Source organism: Fomitopsis serialis, assembly GCF_022376445.1.
Source record: "Fomitopsis serialis strain Sig1Antser10 chromosome Unknown B0H18scaffold_9, whole genome shotgun sequence".
Taxonomy (NCBI): domain Eukaryota; kingdom Fungi; phylum Basidiomycota; class Agaricomycetes; order Polyporales; family Fomitopsidaceae; genus Fomitopsis; species Fomitopsis serialis.
The window spans coordinates 269,143-287,537 of NW_025954969.1; the positions used below are offsets into that span (position 1 = coordinate 269,143).

Sequence of the window (18,395 nt, forward strand, 5' to 3'; positions counted from 1 at the left end):
TCAGCTTGTCGGTGGCTCCTGGTATTCTGAATCCTCGGAGGCTCGACGCGCGCAATAAGATCGCGAGTGGTTCTATTGCGAGGTCGAAAAGAAGACATGACAGTGGGTCCCCTTGCCTTACTCCTCGCACCACGCTGAAATAGTTGCTACTTTCGCCATTGATTATGACTTTCGTCCTAGCTACAGCGTAGAGGCCCCGTACTTTCGCTATGAAGCTATGGGGCAGGCCGAAAGCTAACATAACCTCCCACAAGTATGAATGGTCAATTTTATCATATGCCTTCTCCTGGTCCAGGGCAACTATAACCCCATCCTCTTCGGTGGCCTTGGCATAGTCGACGAGAACTCGGCACGTTTGAGTCTGGTCCTCGATATGGCGGCCTGGTACAAAGCCGGCCTGATCAGTATGTATCAGGCTCGTGGCCACTTGGCCCAGCCTTGACGTTAGGGTCTTCGTGTATATCTTATAGTCAGAGTTTAACAGGGTGATCGGCCTGTAATTGGATATCTCTCGGCGGTCTCCCTTTTTGTACAGAGGGCACAGCCATCCATCAGTAAACCCTCCATCCGGGGAGGGGCCATTTGCCTCGACGTCCTCGTATACCAGAGTCAAATAGTCCAAGCTGTCGAAGCCGCTGTCCTTCGTTCCCCGGCCAACGAAAGCTTTCCAGAACTCGTAGGGGATTCCGTCCAGGCCAGGGGCACGCCCGGATTGGGTTTTTTGTAAAGCATCTTTGACTTCTTCCTTGTATATGCCGCCTGCTAACATAGCTTTATCCTCAGCATTTAAGGTTCTATCTACCGCCGCGAGGACTTGCTTGGTCACGGCCGGCTGGCGGTCTTGAGAGAATCCTGACGCGTCGGTGAGTTGTATTCCGTCGTGGTAATCTCGCGCCAGAGCTGCCATCTTATTAGACTTAGTTTCAAACATATGTGGGTGCGAGTTCGGGATGCGGAGGGTGAATATGATGTCCCTTGGTTTCCTCTCTCTGTTTACGTCCGACCAATACCTCGTTACTCGCTCAGCGTTTATGACGTACCGGGCCGTCGTGGTCAATTTTGCGAGGGTGTGCCGTTTACTTTCAAGGTCACACACCCTGTTATGCAGGATGGCGGTGTCGTTTTGCAGCTCGTCAGAGTGTTGGTACGTGTGTCTGCTCTCGACTTCCTTAATATGATGACGTAGTCGCTTGATCTCAGCTAGAAGTTTTGGGGATTTCCGTTTGAGGCGGTTCTGGGCAAGTTTCCGTATGTCATCCTTGAGGGTCTTGTGTAGTTGTTGTATCGAAAGTGAGTGTGCTCGGTCCCTGCTATTATCTTTGGCCGCTCGCATCTTTCTCATCGCTGCTTCTCCTAGAACCATAGCTTCGTCCATGAACACTTTGTCCTCCAGCAGATGGATCGGCATCACCCATCTTCCTTTCCCAATGAAGGGAGTGTCAGCAGTATTGAGCTTCGTGCTCATGAGCCTGTGATCTGTGTGTACTCCGGTGGTCTTAATATTCCACGTGTGCGACGTACGCAAGAGGGGCTCGGACACGTATATTCGGTCCAGGCGGGAGCGAGACAGGCTTCCTCTCTGAGGGTACGTATAGTCTTTAGTATTCGGTTCTGATGTTCGCCAGCCGTCGTAGGCATCAAAAAATCTAAGCAGATCACGCAGAGCGCTTACCGCTGGTTCACTGTCTTCCCGTGCTGGTAGCCTGTCTATAGCGTCCTCGACCACGTTGAAGTCCCCCGCAAACACGTCGGGCATCTTGAAGCGACCTTTTTCCGCCATCTTCAGGAGGCGTACCCAGAAGGCGGTGTTCTCACTCGGTATGGTTGGAGCGTATACATTGAGTATCGTGAGGAATTTACCCGCATGCCAGTGCATAGTCAGCATCGCCGCACGGCCTGAAATGATTTCTTTGAAGGTAATGTTTGATACATCAACGAGCTCGCGGTTGAGTACAATTGCTACTCCTTGGCTAGACGTAGCCGTCATAGACCCGGAGTTCCAGATCCGGATGCGGCGTCCGTATAGATTGTGGATGGTGTCTAGATGTTCGGGGTTAAGGTGTGTTTCTTGGAGGCATAGTATGCCTATTTTTTCTTCTCTAAGAAGCTGGTTAATAGCGTTCCATTTCGTATCGCGGGGTCCACTCAAGGAGCCCCTTCCGTTCATGTTTAGACTGCCAATATGGAGGCTTGCCTTAGTCTTTCTGCCGGATGGAACAGTCAGGTTCACCGGGGCAACAGCCGCCGTTCCTACGGCGGCTTGCGTTGGGATAGTATGTACACAGCCCTCTGTAATCCCTAACACACCAACGTTAGATGTCGGTGCATCACGAAGGGTAGCCCCGTCGCCGGAGCCCTCTGCTCGGTCATGGAAGCTATCGCGGGCGGGGGACGCGCCAGCATCTCCCGGGCAGAGGGGAGGTGAGCCAGTTGCCGTTGTTACGTCCGTGTGTGGGGGTGTGATGTAGTTTGTCGCCGTTGCGGTACGCTTCCCGGCTACAACGATGCGCCGGGGGCGGGACGCGCTCCTGGCGCCCTCAGGGGACATGCTGCGTTGCAGCTTGACTTCTCAGTCCAGACAAGTCTACGAGTGCCTGTGAGTCGGGAAGAAGAGGAGACAGCACGGCAGCGGTTACTAAGCTTTCCTGTCCCGAGAACGGGCAGTATATGTGGGCCTAGTCTCGCCGCGCACTTATGTGTTGAAGGAGAGAAATAGAGGAGGTCGCTAGTTCATGATGTGGGCCACTCGCTCGGATAGTGCCAGGATCAGATAGACATCGGCGTCATAAAATCGCGTATTCAGAGATATGTGTATACAAAGAGAGAGGGCGCTGTAGTACGGACACGCTACGTTGGTAACATCACCACGGCGGTCGCTCAGACGGGCCCCGCGCCCTGCTGTCCAGAAGAGTCTCCATTACGACGGCCGCGGCCTCGCCCATTTCCTCTTCCACGACCACCTCTGCCTCCTCTGCCACCTCTACCACCGCGTCCGTGCTGGTCCTGGCTCTGTGCGCGGCGGTCAGCCGAGAGCGTATCGCGGACCTCTTCGAGCGACGGGCCGTGCCACCCAGGAGTCGTCGGGAGGATGCAGGCGTGGGTCGGGTGGTCCACGGAGTGGCAGTACAAGCAGTAGAAGGGGCGTGTGATGAGTTCTGGAGGTCCAGCGTACGGACCTCCGAACTGGAAGCTACGTACGCGTTCACGGAAGTTGGCCCATGCTGTGGCGTCAGCGGTGGGGGACTCCATGTAGAGCAGGGCTACCGGTTCTTCTTCGTCGTCTCGGGACATGCGCAGCATGATTTTCCTGACCTTGATCGAGTTAATAATGAATCGGTGCGCTTCCCTCACCGTAACATGGCGCCATCGACCGCCTGAGCCTATGTCCGTCGTCAGGGTGAGCTCGATGCATTGGAACATCTCTTCGGACTCCATTCCTTCTACGAAACCGTGAGCCATTCCTTCCGCGGTCGTCGCGCCCAGCCTCTCAGGATGCCTCCAGGCGCCGATGAAAGTCGGTGGGATGGGGTCGGAGGAGATGATCCCGAAAGTGCCATCGTTCGTCGAGACCCAGCCTTCACGCAGCAGGCGGTCGCGTTGAGCCGTCGTTAGGTTCCCAACGCGGTAGTAGATCGGGTTAGAGTTAGGTAGGGTAGGAGGGACCGCTGCAATTGGTTGGGTGATGCTAGGAGTGAGGACTCCTAGGGACGTGCGGAGGATAGCGTCCGCGGCGCAGAGACGTCCGAAGTTCCCTCGATCGTGCACGCCACGGCCCGGGAAGTGTATGAAGACGTGCTTATCAGTTGCTTTCCTCCATTCGGCTGCCTGGGCGGGTGATACATTCTGATACGGTAGGTCGAGAACGTTGCCTTGGATGCGGGGCCACCCGTCTGCTGGTGGGCGCGTCATCGCGAGCGGTGGCGGCGCTCCCTGAGCCGGAGCTAGCGGCTGAATAGGGCCGGTGGGGACCGCAGGTTGTGCGGGGACTGCGGGTTCGTCAGGAGCGGCAGGGAGGAAGTTTGGGAAGGGCCCGGGTGCGTAGTGCACCGGGTGAGGGTGCAACACGGAAGGCGAGCGCGGTCGTCTGAAAGCGTGCGGTGGATTCGCGTCATCCCAGGAGTGGTTAGCGGGGCCCGGTGCTGGCGAGAGATGTTGTGGTCTGTGCGGGGGGAGCGTGATGTTCGACTGGCCTCCTCGATCTCCCGCATCTGTCGGCCTAGTGCGTATATGAGGGGTGAGTTTATGTTGCCTTGCGTCACGTGGAAGAACGCACTCATATCATCGACAGTGGTGTTCCGGCCTTGTGTTCTCAGTCGGGGAGCCGTGCTGGGGCCCTGGGCTTGTGTCGAGGGTCCAGCCGTCGTATATGCCGTGCCGAACATGGGCGGCCTTGTTTCCACGTACATGTCTAGTCTTTCCGTTAGCTCTGACGATAATGTGATGGTTGTAGTCATACCATCGAAGTCTCCTTCATGGAGGACGGTGCTACGTGTCAGGTACGTGCTTTGGTCCGTCGACCGGATGTGCTGCGTCGAATAGGAGCCGTCTGGTCCGCGCCGAGCGTATGTGAAGCTGGGCTGCTTCTCCGCGTACCTCATCGTCACGCCCGACGCCTGTTCAGACACCGGGGTGGGGGCGTACATCTCGACATCTCCCAGCTCGGGATTCGGAGCGGACATCGCATCCGGGTCAGCGCGGTCACCTCCGGAGGGGCCTGGTGAGTACTCGAAGCGCGGGAATCCCAGGATTTCACCGATATCGTGTACGTAGACGGCCTGCTCGCCCGAGTTAGTCACAGCCGTAGCGTCTTGCATGCGGGTCACGGTTCCGGCTGTCGCGGCATCTCCGTCGATGTCGGTGGAGGCGCGTCGTCTCTTCCGTACGTCACTAACGGAGCGAGGGGTGGGTTCAGTCTGCTGGGCGTCCTGCATGACAAGCGAGGATGGTCCCGTCAGTCCTTTACCGATGGTCGCCGGCATCTTCCCGGCAGCTTTTGCGTTCTTCTTGGAGCGCTGCTTCTTATTCTTCATCTTCGCTACCGTAAGCTGCTTGCCCGAGCGGGTGCGTCTCAGGGCCAGAGCGTTCAGTTCTAAGTCTTCTTCCTCTTTGGAGTAGGGTTAGTTTATCGGCGTGTTCGTCGATGCTTAACGCTAAAGTACCTTTAACGGCCACCTCGGTCGTGTCTGCATCTACATCGATCACCTCGGTCGTCGTCGAGGTGGAGACAGCGGGTGCGGTCGCGTCTGCCGTCGTCGCGTTACTGTGTTGCGTCGGCGCCGCGGCCCGCGCATTTTCTTTTTTCAGGGAGAGGAGAACCGTAGGCGTCGAAGGGCGGGACACCATGTCTGCGTAAGAGACACCAGAACGGCTCGTCGGCGAGACGGCCCTCGGGGAGGTCCACGGGTTGATGACGCCGGAGGACAGCGGCTCGGCGTTGACTCTCTTGTTGGGGGACTTAACGAGGGATGCGGCGCGCAGGCGTTCGATGTAGGGGTCCGCATGGGCTTCGCCACGGTGGGACGGTTTAGCTGACCCATCGCTGGCAGGGACGGCGGGAGAGGTAGGCTGGGAAGGCTGTTGCATAGCGGTAGACAGAAAGCGAGAGCAGGCAGATAACAGGGGGAACCGGGGATGGCTGTGAGCGTAGCTTCTGGGACCCTTTTATCCTCATGGCCTACTCATGTGGCATGCCTGTCGATGGGTTTACCTAGTTGGGCTTCGTCGTGCCGTGTCGGCGTCCGTCATTTGGTTCTGTCTCCTGTCATCGCACTGCAACCATCAAGGGCCCCGCTCTTTACGATTTATTCTCGCACCTGTCAAATTTAGCGGCGGTTTGGTCGGAGGTCTGTGGAGATTCCATCGGTTTTATTTTGTCTCCAGCAGCGTCAGTCGCCCAGTTTCCCGCTGTGTGGTAGTGGAAACTTCGTCTCCCCTTCGTCATTTGGAGCGGTGTGCTACCCGTGGTGCGTTAGAGAGGAGTAGCTGATATCCGTCTGTGTGCAAGGCGGTTCGAACAGGCCTGCGCTGCGTGTCGGGAGTAACGGTGTCGTGTCATGTGGTCCGTCGCTTGTAGATAGCCACTCACTGCATTGTGTGGCGTTTTCCGACCAGGCTTCTTGTACCGAGTTTCGACGACGTTTCTGTCCCAAAATCGGTAGACGACCTGTCAGCGCAGTAAAGATCCCGATCAGACGCCTTGTGCGTCTGATGCCGCGGATCTGGTTGGGGCGTCCAACTCCGCGTCCGTCCGGGTCGTATTCTGTAGGCTCCCGCTGAGTTTAGCCGGGTCATTTGCTTCCATGTCGCTCAGTCTGTCGACGGTAGAGTAGGTGTTGCACGTTGGTATCCTATCCTCGCCACTGTCTGACAGACTATCCGGTCCGTCGGTCAAAGTTCAGGTTCTCGGTAGTGTATCCCATCATGTCCATTTTAGGCATGGTTGTTGATGCGGCGCATCTATTTCTATTGACGTTGGGTGGGCGGACCTTGTGTTGGCGGAGGTCGTGCGGCCCGCTCCCTATATTTTGCGTAGGGTTGGTTACGCGATGCATGCGGCGCAGTAGGTGTCGTTGTATGCCAGCATCCCGCTGACTTGTCGCGGGCTTGCCGGGTGCCTGTTGCGTAAGGATATGCGTCGCTGTCCTTTATTCGGGTTCTCGTGGGCCCGTCGCATTGTTCTATAGCGCTGGCTCTAGCACAGCGCATGGCGTGAGGGGTTTCGCTTGCATATTGAGCTTGGCGCCCGTTCCTAAGTGGGGCATCGCAGCTGTCAGGAGCGGTGCGATGTGGGTACTTAGGTTTCGGTTAAGCGTGATTAGGGTTCAAGATGGGGTGTCGATCGGTCGGGAGCAGAGGGGGAACAAGGACGGAGAGTTCCGGGCTGTCAGTAAAGGCCGATTTGTTCGCATTAGGTTCTCGTGTTGCGATCCGCGGTCTGGGTCACTGTAGCGCTCGTTGCAAAATCATCTCTACGATTAGCGCAGTAGGCTAGGGTGGCCTCTCATTCGCTTTCATCCTCCGTAGAGAAGTCGTAGGGGGTATCTGTACTATCCATAACGGTCTGGTCGTGTCGTAGGGAAGCATGCGGTGCGGGGAAAGAGAGCAGGGATCGGTATCTTTGGGTGTGTAGGAGGCGCTCTTGTTTGTCTAGCCTGGCCCATGACGTAGGGACTCGGATGTGGCATTTCCCGGGCCCTCCTGATATTGCCCATGTGATCCAGTGTCGTTGAAAGTCGGTAATGGTCTCGACTTTCCCTATGCCGGATCATTCCGGTCCCGTGACCAGGACAATCAGCTGCCCTCTCCCTATTTGATCTCGCGGGCGGCTTTTCGCTGTCCACGTCAGGCCCGCTTCGCTGTTCTCCGGGGAGTCCTCTACGTCGATCTCCGTCGCGCGAGTTGGGTCGATTGCGAGGAGTAAGATGGGGAGGTAGGGGAGGATGGGTGGGTGTGGTTTAATGACGGTAGGGGTCCACGGTTTGGGCGATGGGACACGTCTTCTCTTGCGTTGGCTCGCTATTGTTGTTGTGGAGGTTGGACCTCGTTTAGCTGTGGGTGCCATTTCTGGGATCTGTCCGTCCATGGACTGAAAGACTGGCTTATATTCTAGGGGGGGCGGGCGTTAATGGTCCTTCATAAACGTGGGTTCAGAGCGCCAACAGGTGCGTTCCAATCGGCATATGAGCTTACGTATCCTCTGACGCTCAGGGCAGGGAGTAGGTGTATAGCTGGCCTGAGCACTGTCATTACAAGGGGTTTATAGCCGGATATAGGAGGGGAATAGGGAGATGGAAAAAGAACGAGGGGGCATAAGGAGTGTACAGGCCATTCGGTGCGCCTGGGATGGATGTGCGCAGCGTGGCGGAGTGGCTGGTTCTTTGTCCAAAAAAGGGGGTGTCTAATCTGACATAACGTCTACCCTAAATAGGTTTGTTTGTCTGTGCTGATACGGTGGCGTGCACTCTAAATAGGCGCCGTCTACGAGGCCGGTTCCGGGCTATATGCCGGGCGCCAGTATCAGACGCCCGAGGTCGTCGAGGGAGAGGGAGTGCAGGCCGTCGGTCGCGTCGATGATGGTCCTGGGCCACCCATTAGTTTTGATGGGTATGGGTGTTGGTTGGACCCTTTCAGTCCGCACAGGAGGTCTCTTGAGCTTCCCGGTGTCCACCGTTGGGGTGGATTGGCATCGTTAAGGTCAGATGCGGGTGCATTGACCCGGTGGTCTCGCTCAACAGCGTATGTTCCACCTTTCAGCGCATGTTCGTTTCATCCCTCGCGGGACTACTTACCCCCCGGGACCACGAGAAGGTCTGCGCAGGGCTCGTCATAGACGAGGCCCTCCCGGGGGTGAAGACGAGCTTCTTGACTGACGCTGCCGACAGGCTGTATCCTTCGCGATACGACGACTACTCGGTCAATAGGTAAGTATGATCGTCCTTTCGCGCAGTACGATGTGGCACATCTTAACTCTTGTGACCTCTTGTAGAGCCCGCGCTGTCTAATGCACACAGCCTCTGTCAATCTTGAGGAAGTCTCCTGCCCGGTGAAACTGCTGCGCTGGTGATACTCACTCCGCCACGGAAGGCATCCCATTCACGTCGTAACAAAGTTTGACACATTCTTCTCACAGTGATCGCAGCTGTGTTGGATCGTGCGCATGCTGGGGTACTTAGGTCGAGGCGACCCGTCATTTCGCGCCAGCGACCTCATCCCCTCGACCTCATCAGTCGCCGAATCTCGAGCTGTGCTTGATCCTCTCCGATGTCACTGTTGGGAAACCATGCTGAGTGCGTTACATTGCCCCAGGGATTGCACGATGCCGATTGACCTCTATCAAGTTCAATTTCTCTCACAGTTTCGAGTGAGTCACCTATACACCCTGCAGCGTCCACTCTCCAAGCTTCAACGATGCCATTCGGTAGCTGCTGTCTTCTATGAGTATGGCCTGACATCGGCGCGTGAAGTGCGGCAATATTGGGGCCGGCCCTTGAACGTCCCTAGCGCCTTATTCTTCGCCAACCGGTATATGTGCTTGATCAGCAGAATCGTACTGTTGTCTGCAATGTTTGCAGAACCTTCAGAGGTGGTAAGTGTGTATAGTCATTGATCCACGTGCTTGACGGTTTCATATCTGCGAATGCATGGAAGAGGTGCGCCGATCTGCCATTTGAAGTGCAGTATATGCATTGATAGTCGATGCCGGATTTCAGATGCTCGGTTCTAGTCTGGTGTTCAGGTGTCTACGCAGTCACTGCTCTTCTTGTGATCACATGTGAGTCTTCCCAATATACCATTTGACTCGGACGCTCCTTACTGAGATATCATAGTGCTGTCTGCTGCCAGAGTTTACGCTCTGTGGTATGGAGATATCCGGCCCTCTCTAGTTGTCGCTCTATTCGGGCTGGTACTTCCGTTTGTCAGCATAGTAAGAGGCCAATCTCTTCCTTCTCGGGGACCGTCTAAGTCCACACAGGCTATGATGCGGTTTTCAGTCGAGACAGCTCTCCACAACCCTGTCGTTTGCGATTCTAGCCTGCAGGCAGGGTACGACATCTGTCAATCGTTACACATGCTTGTCATTTACTCCTGTATACCTTCCTTTAGGACGTCTCGTCGGTTTCATTCTTCATGTCTCAAATTCTAGCACTGACCCGCGTCTCAACAGCTTATAAGGTCTATTTTGCTGCTCGCTCAGTCAATCTCGTACCGGATATCCTGGTTGCAGCGTTCACATGGGTGAAGACATACCCGCTCATGACCTCTGCACACGCAATTGGTTTCGTTGCGTTCATACCCAGGGCACTGTTGCGTACTGGTACGAGATCTCCTGCTCGAAGGTTATAACAGCGCAGACTGACCAAGTTGCCAGGGATTCAGTACTTCGCGTGAGTTACTTCAGCAGCCACAGTATATGGACTCAAAACTAGGATCGTACAGAGTGGTGGCGTTCTTCAATGTCTCTCTGCTCGTCCTGACATTGGTGAATTACTCGAAATATGGCTATGCTCAGACTCTTGACTGTATCTTTGACTGCTAGGCTTCGGACGTCACGATCAACACGTCCGATCTTGTCGCGTATGATGACAAGTTCTTCCATTGAATTAGTTCTGATATCGTACCTCCCAAACAGGTTGGCCGCCATACTCATGTCGCGCTTCATGCTCCATCTCCGACAAACCATATACAGCAAGCGGACTCTTGTGCAGACTACTCGTTCCAGCAATTCCTTGATGGGAAATATGGGAGAATACCTGGATGATGACTCGGACAACGACTCGGAAGACGAACTGATATTTGAGACCGCAGGTGGAGTGCAAGACCCGACTAGATCAATCTCCGACTCGGACTTCGTACCATGATCAAGTAACTTACTGCAGAAGAGCCAACGTTGTTTATTGGTTGATGCGTGTAGCAACTACAATATGCATAGTTCACTCTCAAAGGAACTCCATGGCGACACAACTCAGGATGGAAGGCGACGGTACCCTTCCATCGTGGGTGGCGCGCAGCCCCGCACTCCCCCTCAAAGATGCCCCCCTTTCCCGCTACGTCAATCATCGTACAACCTCAAGAATCAATTAATCACCCTCGACAGCTCTCGATAGACACGCCGAATACGCCGCGACCTTGTAACAGGACGTGCGCGGTGTCTTACAGTGGATACGGCGTACGCGTGTGGATCGCGATTCTTATTGGACTTCTCCGCATTCCCGCGAACTTTTGAATTTCTCACGCGCCGGGGCGCGCGTTTTCTGGATCTGTTGTGTGGCTCTGATCTTGATCATAGCTATTGCCAATGATCGTGTGCATGCTGGGTGCTTATTCAATATGTAGTGATCATGAGCGTCGCGGGTGTAACGCTCAACTCAGACGTGGTGAGTACAGGAAGAGGAATTCAAGGCAGTCTCCCGTAGGCAGACCTTGTAGTACGCGACCATGTTGAGGAGCCAGGCTGATGGCTGCATGTACTTAGTCGCGGTCGACGTCGCCGAGGAACGCGCTTATTGCGTGCGCACGCAACCGCGTATCTTGAGATCGAGGCAACATAAGCAGAACAAACATAAGTATCTTTCCGCGCCAGCGCCTTGTCTACTTGCCCTCATCGTCGCCGGCTTTCAGGCAGAGCCTTGACCACTCTTTTCTGATGTCACTGCTGGGTACAGCTGAGTACGTCGCATTGCCCCACAAGGCTGCACAGTGTCGACTTACCCAGTTCAAGCTTGGTCTCTCTTGCAGTTACGAGTAAGTCATGAGACGCACCCTGCCGTGTCCCAGTCCTCAAGTGCCGTTCGGTAGCTGCTGTATTCTATGAGTATGGCCTGACATTGGCGCGGGAAGTGCGACAATACTGGGGTCACCGCTTCGACATCCCTAGCGCCGTGTTCTTTGCCAACCGGTACCTATGCTTGATCAGCAGAGCCGTCGTGTTGTCAGCCATGTTTGCGGGACCATCAGACGCGGTGCGTGTAAGGTTATAATTTTATACGCTCGACTATTTTCATGCTGATCTATGTGTGTCGGCGTGGAAGAGGTGCGACGATCCCCCGTTCGAAGCATTACCTTTGCATTGACAGTCAATGACAATCTCAGATGCTCGGTTTTAGTTTGGTGTGCAGAGGTTTACGCAGTCATTGGTCTTCTTGTGATCACATGTGAGCCTTGCCAACAACTCCTTAACTTGGACGATCATCAGTGAACCCGCGTACCAGTGCTATCTGCCGCCAGAGTCTACACGCTGTGGTATGGAACCATTTGGCCCTCGCTACTTGTCATTATATCCGGGCTGGTGCTTCCGGTTTTCAGCATAGTAAGAGGGCAATCACTCCTTATGTCGTCTTCTCAATCGGCTAAACCACGATCAGGCTATCATGAAGTTTACTGTGAAGGCGGCTCTCAGTAACTATATCACTTGCAATGCAGGCCTGCAGGCAGGGTATGGCACCTCTACTCGTCATACATGTTCAGTATTCACTTATAGTCGTGTTTCATCTAGGACAAGCAGTCCGTCTATTTTACCCCCGCTGAGTGTCTTGCGCTGACCCATCGCACAACAGCTTATGCGGTATATTTCATCGCTCGCTCGATAAGCATTGTGCCCGACATCCTGGTTGTGGTGTTCACATGGACGAAAGCATATGGGCTGATGGCCTCCGCACGAGCAGCTGGTGTCGTTGCATTATTGCCGAGAGCATTGTTACGAACCGGTACGAAATGTCATGCTAAAATGCTATAACGGGGGAAACTGACTACATCTCCAGGAATCCAATACTTCGCGTAGGTTTCTCCGAACGCTGCAAATATAGACTCTAATCACTGTTATCAAGTGCGGTGGTACTGTTTAACACCTCTTTGCTCCTGCTTACATTGGTGAGTTGCCCGGAATGGGTGCCGGTCGGAATATTGACTAATTCTATGGTTCAAGGCTACGGACGTCACGATCAACACCTCTGACCTTGTCGCGTATGTCATGCAGTCCTTCCTCTGATGACCCCAATCTCAGTATTTCACAAACAGGTTGGCCGCCATCATGATGTCGCGCTTCATGCTCTACCTCCGACAAACCACACACAGCAAGTGGACCGTTGTGCAGACTACCCGTTACGACAATGACCTTTTGGGCAATATGGGAGAATACTTGGATGATGATTGGGACAGCGATTGGGACAGCGACTCGGAAAGTGATGCCGATGAAATGATCTTTGAGCCCGCAAGTGGAGTGCAAGACCCGACTGGATCGGTCTTCGACTTCGTACCGTAATCAGGTTCAGCCAAGAAGCCAGTGTTATGGTTTTATGCATGTAGCCTGTACAATTCGATCTCCTGCATACACAATGGTTCACTCAGAAGGAACTCTAACGACACAACTCAGGATGGAAGGCGATGACACCCTTCCACCCCCGGCGGACGCGTCGGTCCCCTCCGGATCAACGGAAGACTGAGTGCGTAATTCAACATTTCCTGAAGCCTGTACTAATCGATCGCGCCTCTGTATCACGCAGCATGCAGCGTCCCACTTTCACTGTGGGCGATATCCTCGAGTAGACCGGCGCGGTTCCCATCATGACGGCGCACTGCACAACGGACGCCGTCGACAGACAACTTGACCGTCGCATCCTCGGTGATTCACGTTGCTACAACGCGGCAGCCAGGTACAGTCTGCTGATAGAACACCGCCGCCCTAGCCTGTCATATCATGGGCGGCGCAAAATTCACTGTCGAAGTACGTGAGGTTACCTAGACGTATCTGTCCTACTGTGTGGATGACTCATCATTGTGCCACGTAACAGCACGGTGACTGCATAGGGCCCTACGGTATACTCGTGACAAGACCGAGAAGCACAGGTCAATGGAAGATGAACTGTTCTTAACACAAAACTAGGGGCACAGGTAAGTGTCTGCGTTCAATGGCCATATATCTGCATATCCGTGTCACAAAATCGGCATACGTCGGTAGCCCAGGTAACAATCATTACTCCCCGAGTTTCGTATCCTCATCCGAACGCACTGGCTGGAACGCACTACAATCATGTTCGACATTCAAAGACGTTGCAAAGTAAGCTCTTTGGTTCGAGATGGCTGTCGTGTCACTGACATCAATTCACAGAGCTGAAACAGGGGACGGTGTACCTGCGACAGACGTGACGGTGAAGCAGATGCCGGAAATCTTTCGAAAAGTTTGCTCGAGCAGCATATCGTCCACTGGCATGTAGTCCCGCGGGCCTGCTCCATATAAGGCCCCGTCAGAACAGTGTCGCTTTGTTAGTCCTGGCGACTTTCACCCTCCATACACTTATCTTTCCCGCCGATGCTGGACAGTAAGTTAGCTTGATATTGTGCCTATACGTATCTCTTCTCACGAGGTGTTCGTATCGCAGCACTTTCGTCTGCAAAGACTCATCATAGCCGCAATACCACCGACAACGACTCAGATGAACACGCTAGCTCTGTCCTTGTTGCTTTTGAACGCCATCGGGATACTCTCAGTTCCAATCGACTCAAGGTTCGATACCTGTCACAGTGCGTTATGCGAGTGAGAAGCTGATGTAAATCATTCGCTTTCAGGTCCTCAGACTATATGACACTCGTTGAGGAGCGAGGATATGTGCCAAAGTATGTCTTACATCTCATATCTCGCGGTTGTTGTGGTGTCAATTTTGTGCTCACACGTGGTCCTCAACTGTAGTGGTGTCACCTGGGGGATATGGTGCTGTTTTGGGGGCATGTGGGCATGGCCTAAATGGCGAGAGCATCCTGTATGCGATGTATGGCTCCCTGAGAAACTGGCGAGCTGTGAAAGGACCTAATTGTCCGCACCCCGCAGCACTCAACCATACACACGCAAGAGGCCAGATGATGCGCAGGCTTTGCTGATGTTTGCCTGATCATACAGACCGTCGGTCGCGGAGTTCGTAGCCCAGGAGTTGGTCCGGTCAAGGCAAGAACCAGACGCTCCCATCCTCGGACACCAACGGCGCGCGATGGGATGATACGGTGTCATACTGAAGCTTGGGACTGTCACACCCTTGCGTGCTATATTGAGACCCATCATAAGGGGCGCTGTCTGTCGCTCGTGCGAGGACTTTGCTTAGAATACACATTCCCACTCGTTCGCAGCGGACGTGTCCACGCCCTCGTCCACTTGAACTGTCAGATCACGACATAGACACGTACGCCGCCTAACTACCATGACTACTATTACAATGAACATCGCCTTCCGCACCGTCATCTCAAAAGTCGCGGTCCACATGACACATGATTGTCAAACCGAGATGTACATTCTAATAAATCGCCTGTGCAATGAGGGGATGCCGCGCCGAGATACCATCTACAGAACACGAAGTCCAACTCAGGCCTGAGAGCCGCGATGATCAACACGACGACGAATTCGTCGGAGGCTGACAGGATATCAACAGAATGGAGATGTTGCCCTGCCACTCGAGATCGCAACAACGAAGGGGTTACCTATGTAAGCAAGCATGGTGGCCGCTCTGGTCCCCAGTTCGCCTGGGCGGCCACCTTACCTTTCATACTTGGTGTAGAGCAGTGAGTTAACCCTGTAGGCGTGTTTCCGAGTTACGACTGACCATGGACCAGCCTCCGTTTCCGAGTCGTACATAACCCTCGCTTTTTGAAGTGCACATTCGACGCTAGGATGTTCAACTTGTCCACGCTGTTTCTTGCCGTTGTTGTCAGCGCACTAGTCGCTGCGAACGTGGTTGTCGCCGCTCCCATACCTGACAAGTGCGTTCTATCAAGTCACGTCAAGCATGAACGTCATACTCACGCACCTCTCTCCGGATCAGAGGCTACACCGACGCGCTCGTGGATCGCCACTGGCATTTTCCAGGGTATGCCAAGTCTCTTCCAACGGATACTGACAGTACCGCTGGTGTTGACCATCATCTACTTCGCGCTCAATAGAACAGGAGGAACCATACAATTCGGGATGCCTGTTGTTGACGATATATGTAAGTGGATTTACACTGTCGATAATCGGCGCACTGACGCGGATCCAATCCGTTCGTGAAGCCTCTGAGCGCCACGGTTTGGAGGCCTATGATCTGCAGTTTGGCGTAGCGGGAGAGGCAGCGATCGATTCGCCGCCATCGCAAGTCACCGCGTGTCCCGAAAGCAGCCCGGGTAGCATTCTAGTCGAGTCGTAGCGGACAATCGTGTTATTGAGATCGCGAAGCATCTTTCACGCGCCTTGTCAGCTCAGAGTGCGAGGCCAAATATGTCTGCGAAACATCAGGTACTCACCTGGTGTACTACATGTGTCCTGTCACCGCCCTTGAGCCATCGAGCCAAACTGGAATTTGGATGACGCGAGGCCGTATTCAGTGACATAGTATCAGGCTTGGGCAGCTCGAAACACACTTAGCACCTCGCTCGTCTTACCACCCACTGCGCCTGGCAAGCATATGCAGCCGGGCTGTACCTATATAGTAGAACTGGCCTCAAATATGAGCCTCGTTTTGAGGTGGGAAATTTAGATGTACATACTAACAGCCTGGCTATGTCTCGATGTTATGCACTATTAGCGTCCGAGTCGAACGTGGGCAAGAGAATGCGAACGCCGAGGTGGCGGGCTGTGGCGGGCCGCGGCACGGCGCGCACATCGCAATCTAAGCGCCGGAATACAAATTGGACCTCCAGTGTCGAATTTGGCTTGGGAGCTTCCTCGCCACCTCGCCACCTCGCCTCAACGTGGTCCGAACTTTCAATCGCAGGCATGAAAGAATGCCCTCGTGTTTCCACTAATTTGCGGTGTATGTCCTACGCAGACAAATTTACAGCTAAAGGTCAACGGCCCAGCGGCTTATCCGGATGCTAAGTGCCATTATAATCGTTATGGGTCGCTTATGTCGATGTCTACTCTTTACTGACTTGATTTCCGTGATTTTGACCGCCCCAGTTCGTGGATCGTAAATATGACGCTCCAACTCGTAGCCGCTGCTTTACAGAAAAGAAACTGGCTGACCCGTAGAGTGGTACTAGTAAATCTGTCGGGCCGTGTGACCAGTGTGACGTAGTTCGGTGGTCAGTACTCCAGTGACGAGGTGCCAGACTGGCCGGTGTATGCAAACCGTCGCCCTCATGAACTTCTCGGTTCACCATCCTACTTTCCAACTCCTGGCATTCGTACTGATCCTTCCCTACCACAACTTCTTCATCTAGTAGTATAATGAGCAAACAGACGAAGATCCATGCTCGACATGAGGACGTTCCGAAGGAACATCATGTACACAGGTGAGCTCACGCCTTCGACTCGACTGAAGACATATGTGCCGATGCATGCCTTTTCACAGAACTGGTGACTGGCTTCCTGGAGACCATCGCGTCCACAAGGAATGGCTGAACGGCGTCATTGAGCATGTCGACAAGAACCCGAAAGACATTCAACCCATTATACAAGAGTTCAAGACGCTCATCGAGACCAACACGCGCGTTTACATGCTCGTGCAGTCCATGTTCGAGCAGATCCCTTCCAAGAAGCCCTATTCGTCTGACCCGACCGGCCACAAGCAGATTAGGGACCACAAGCACATGCTTCAACTGCTTAACCACCTCATGACCACTGCACCGCACTGGAGTGACAGTTCGCACCGCGTCGGCATGGTCGGCGTGCCCATCAACGCCGTCCTCGACTGGCCTATGGGTACCCCCAGCGGCTTCGCGTTCTTCCTCGACCCCGATGTCAACCAGATGCTGGAAAAGGTCCTCGACGCGTGGGGTGCGTTCCTCTGCTCCGAGGATTCGGCCAAGCAGGCACTCCACGACGGCCCGAGCGGCTGGTTCAGCGCGCACGGCAAGTCCGACCTCTCCGCCGTTGCGAACGGCGCTGCGGGCACCTCACACGCGTTCGAGGATCTCTTCGAGTGCGACCCCTCAAAGCCCTATCACGGCTTCGCGTCCTGGGACGCGTTCTTCACACGCAAGTACAGGGAGCATGCGCGCCCCATCGCTGCACCGGACGACGACAACGTTATCGCGAACGCGTGCGAGTCGAAGGCGTACAACGTCGCGCACAACGTCGCGCTGCGCGACGCGTTCTGGATCAAGGGCCAGCTGTACTCCGTGCTCGACATGCTCGCCCACGACGAGCGCGCGCCACTCTTCGTCGGCGGGACGGTCTACCAGGCGTTCCTCTCCGCGCTCTCGTACCATCGCTGGCACGCGCCCGTCAACGGACGCGTTGTCCGGGCGTACGTCAAGGAGGGCACATACTACTCCGAGCCGCTTTTCAGCGGCGTGGGCGACCCCGAACGGCGGGGGAGCGCCAAAGACGGGGATGAGATCGACAAGGGGGGCGAGACCGACTCGCAGGTATACCTGACCGCCGTCGCGACGCGCGCGATCATCTTCATCGAGGCGGACAACCCCGCGATCGGCCTCATGGCCTTCCTGGGCGTCGGCATGGCGGAGGTGTCGACGTGCGAGATCACTGTGCGCGAGGGCGACCATGTGAAGAAGGGGGACGAGATCGGGATGTTCCACTTTGGCGGCTCGACCCATTGCTTGATGTTCAGGAAAGGCGTGGACGTGCAGGGATTCCCGGAGCCTGGAAGTAAGGAGAATGTCCCTGTACGTGGCCAAATCGCTGTGGTTGCGTAGATAGGCACGGAAAATTTTCACTTCGTGAACATACAGTGCAGCGTGACTCTGATGCCTCACGCCTATAATCCTTTTGTTATTTTAGGACAGTAGTGTTGCGCATGGCCCGGACGCACCCCGAATCCACCGGCACGAGTTGCAAGTGGCCGTGGCCACGCTTCAACCTACCGTTCTCTGACCACCGGGGCGTTAAAGCCAGCAAGTGGCAAGAGCCATCCAGAAACGGTGTGTTTTCGTCATTGCAAACACAGATTAGTGACATAACCTCGATGGCAGATAAT

General features: G+C 54.7%; 6 protein-coding genes across 6 annotated transcripts; 5 read left to right on the plus strand and 1 right to left on the minus strand.

Annotated features, from left to right (window-relative positions):
* Positions 1 to 2,861: 2,861 nt before the first annotated feature.
* Positions 2,862 to 5,583, minus strand: B0H18DRAFT_1115590 (uncharacterized protein; the record flags this gene model as incomplete). The annotated part of the gene is made up of 5 exons (XM_048033285.1): positions 2,862 to 3,009; positions 3,071 to 4,208; positions 4,274 to 4,408; positions 4,457 to 5,104; positions 5,160 to 5,583. 5 exons carry the CDS (start codon positions 5,581 to 5,583, stop codon positions 2,862 to 2,864), a joined length of 2,493 nt encoding a protein of 830 aa, XP_047897579.1.
* A 3,048-nt stretch (positions 5,584 to 8,631) lies between these two features.
* Positions 8,632 to 9,611, plus strand: B0H18DRAFT_672223 (uncharacterized protein). The gene is made up of 6 exons (XM_048039093.1): positions 8,632 to 8,786; positions 8,838 to 8,860; positions 8,922 to 9,085; positions 9,210 to 9,271; positions 9,327 to 9,424; positions 9,473 to 9,611. The coding sequence occupies exons 1-6, from the start codon at positions 8,761 to 8,763 to the stop codon at positions 9,529 to 9,531; spliced, it is 432 nt and encodes a 143-aa protein (XP_047897580.1). The 5' UTR covers positions 8,632 to 8,760; the 3' UTR covers positions 9,532 to 9,611.
* A 257-nt stretch (positions 9,612 to 9,868) lies between these two features.
* On the plus strand, positions 9,869 to 10,454 carry B0H18DRAFT_984751 (uncharacterized protein). The gene is made up of 3 exons (XM_048044692.1): positions 9,869 to 9,979; positions 10,037 to 10,074; positions 10,130 to 10,454. Exons 1-3 carry the CDS (start codon positions 9,911 to 9,913, stop codon positions 10,356 to 10,358), a joined length of 336 nt encoding a protein of 111 aa, XP_047897581.1. The 5' UTR covers positions 9,869 to 9,910; the 3' UTR covers positions 10,359 to 10,454.
* Positions 10,455 to 10,864: 410 nt separating this feature from the next.
* B0H18DRAFT_1208273 (uncharacterized protein) lies at positions 10,865 to 12,855 on the plus strand. The gene is made up of 13 exons (XM_048036262.1): positions 10,865 to 10,909; positions 10,973 to 11,166; positions 11,219 to 11,241; positions 11,296 to 11,459; positions 11,588 to 11,651; positions 11,709 to 11,806; positions 11,862 to 11,932; positions 11,993 to 12,000; positions 12,054 to 12,203; positions 12,258 to 12,273; positions 12,324 to 12,366; positions 12,422 to 12,459; positions 12,514 to 12,855. The coding sequence occupies exons 2-13, from the start codon at positions 11,144 to 11,146 to the stop codon at positions 12,755 to 12,757; spliced, it is 942 nt and encodes a 313-aa protein (XP_047897582.1). The 5' UTR covers positions 10,865 to 10,909; positions 10,973 to 11,143; the 3' UTR covers positions 12,758 to 12,855.
* A 2,164-nt stretch (positions 12,856 to 15,019) lies between these two features.
* On the plus strand, positions 15,020 to 16,070 carry B0H18DRAFT_984765 (uncharacterized protein). Its single transcript, XM_048044693.1, has 5 exons — positions 15,020 to 15,240; positions 15,303 to 15,347; positions 15,421 to 15,467; positions 15,529 to 15,950; positions 16,003 to 16,070. Exons 1-4 carry the CDS (start codon positions 15,152 to 15,154, stop codon positions 15,660 to 15,662), a joined length of 315 nt encoding a protein of 104 aa, XP_047897583.1. The 5' UTR covers positions 15,020 to 15,151; the 3' UTR covers positions 15,663 to 15,950; positions 16,003 to 16,070.
* Positions 16,071 to 16,684: 614 nt separating this feature from the next.
* B0H18DRAFT_870918 (Phophatidylserine decarboxylase-domain-containing protein) lies at positions 16,685 to 18,114 on the plus strand (the record flags this gene model as incomplete). Its single annotated transcript, XM_048040129.1, has 2 exons — positions 16,685 to 16,749; positions 16,809 to 18,114. The coding sequence occupies 2 exons, from the start codon at positions 16,685 to 16,687 to the stop codon at positions 18,112 to 18,114; spliced, it is 1,371 nt and encodes a 456-aa protein (XP_047897584.1).
* Between the last annotated feature and the right edge of the window lie 281 nt (positions 18,115 to 18,395).

Excerpts from the sequence above, each read along its gene's own strand:
- B0H18DRAFT_984751 (XM_048044692.1), top strand. The coding sequence starts at position 9,911 with ATGGACTCAAAACTAGGATCGTACAGAGTGGTGGCGTTCTTCAATGTC. Across the intron at positions 9,980-10,036 it reads CTCTGCTCGTCCTGACATTG|GCTTCGGACGTCACGATCAA; the intron begins GTGAATTACTCG and ends TTTGACTGCTAG. Across the intron at positions 10,075-10,129 it reads AACACGTCCGATCTTGTCGC|GTTGGCCGCCATACTCATGT; the intron begins GTATGATGACAA and ends CCTCCCAAACAG.
- B0H18DRAFT_984765 (XM_048044693.1), top strand. The coding sequence starts at position 15,152 with ATGTTCAACTTGTCCACGCTGTTTCTTGCCGTTGTTGTCAGCGCACTA. Across the intron at positions 15,348-15,420 it reads CGCCACTGGCATTTTCCAGG|AACAGGAGGAACCATACAAT; the intron begins GTATGCCAAGTC and ends CGCGCTCAATAG. Across the intron at positions 15,468-15,528 it reads GCCTGTTGTTGACGATATAT|CCTCTGAGCGCCACGGTTTG; the intron begins GTAAGTGGATTT and ends CCGTTCGTGAAG.
- B0H18DRAFT_1208273 (XM_048036262.1), top strand. The coding sequence starts at position 11,144 with ATGTCACTGCTGGGTACAGCTGA. Across the intron at positions 11,652-11,708 it reads TGGTCTTCTTGTGATCACAT|TGCTATCTGCCGCCAGAGTC; the intron begins GTGAGCCTTGCC and ends CCCGCGTACCAG. Across the intron at positions 12,460-12,513 it reads AACACCTCTGACCTTGTCGC|GTTGGCCGCCATCATGATGT; the intron begins GTATGTCATGCA and ends TTTCACAAACAG.
- B0H18DRAFT_672223 (XM_048039093.1), top strand. The coding sequence starts at position 8,761 with ATGTCACTGTTGGGAAACCATGCTGA. Across the intron at positions 8,861-8,921 it reads AATTTCTCTCACAGTTTCGA|CTGCTGTCTTCTATGAGTAT; the intron begins GTGAGTCACCTA and ends GCCATTCGGTAG. Across the intron at positions 9,425-9,472 it reads TACTTCCGTTTGTCAGCATA|GCTATGATGCGGTTTTCAGT; the intron begins GTAAGAGGCCAA and ends AAGTCCACACAG.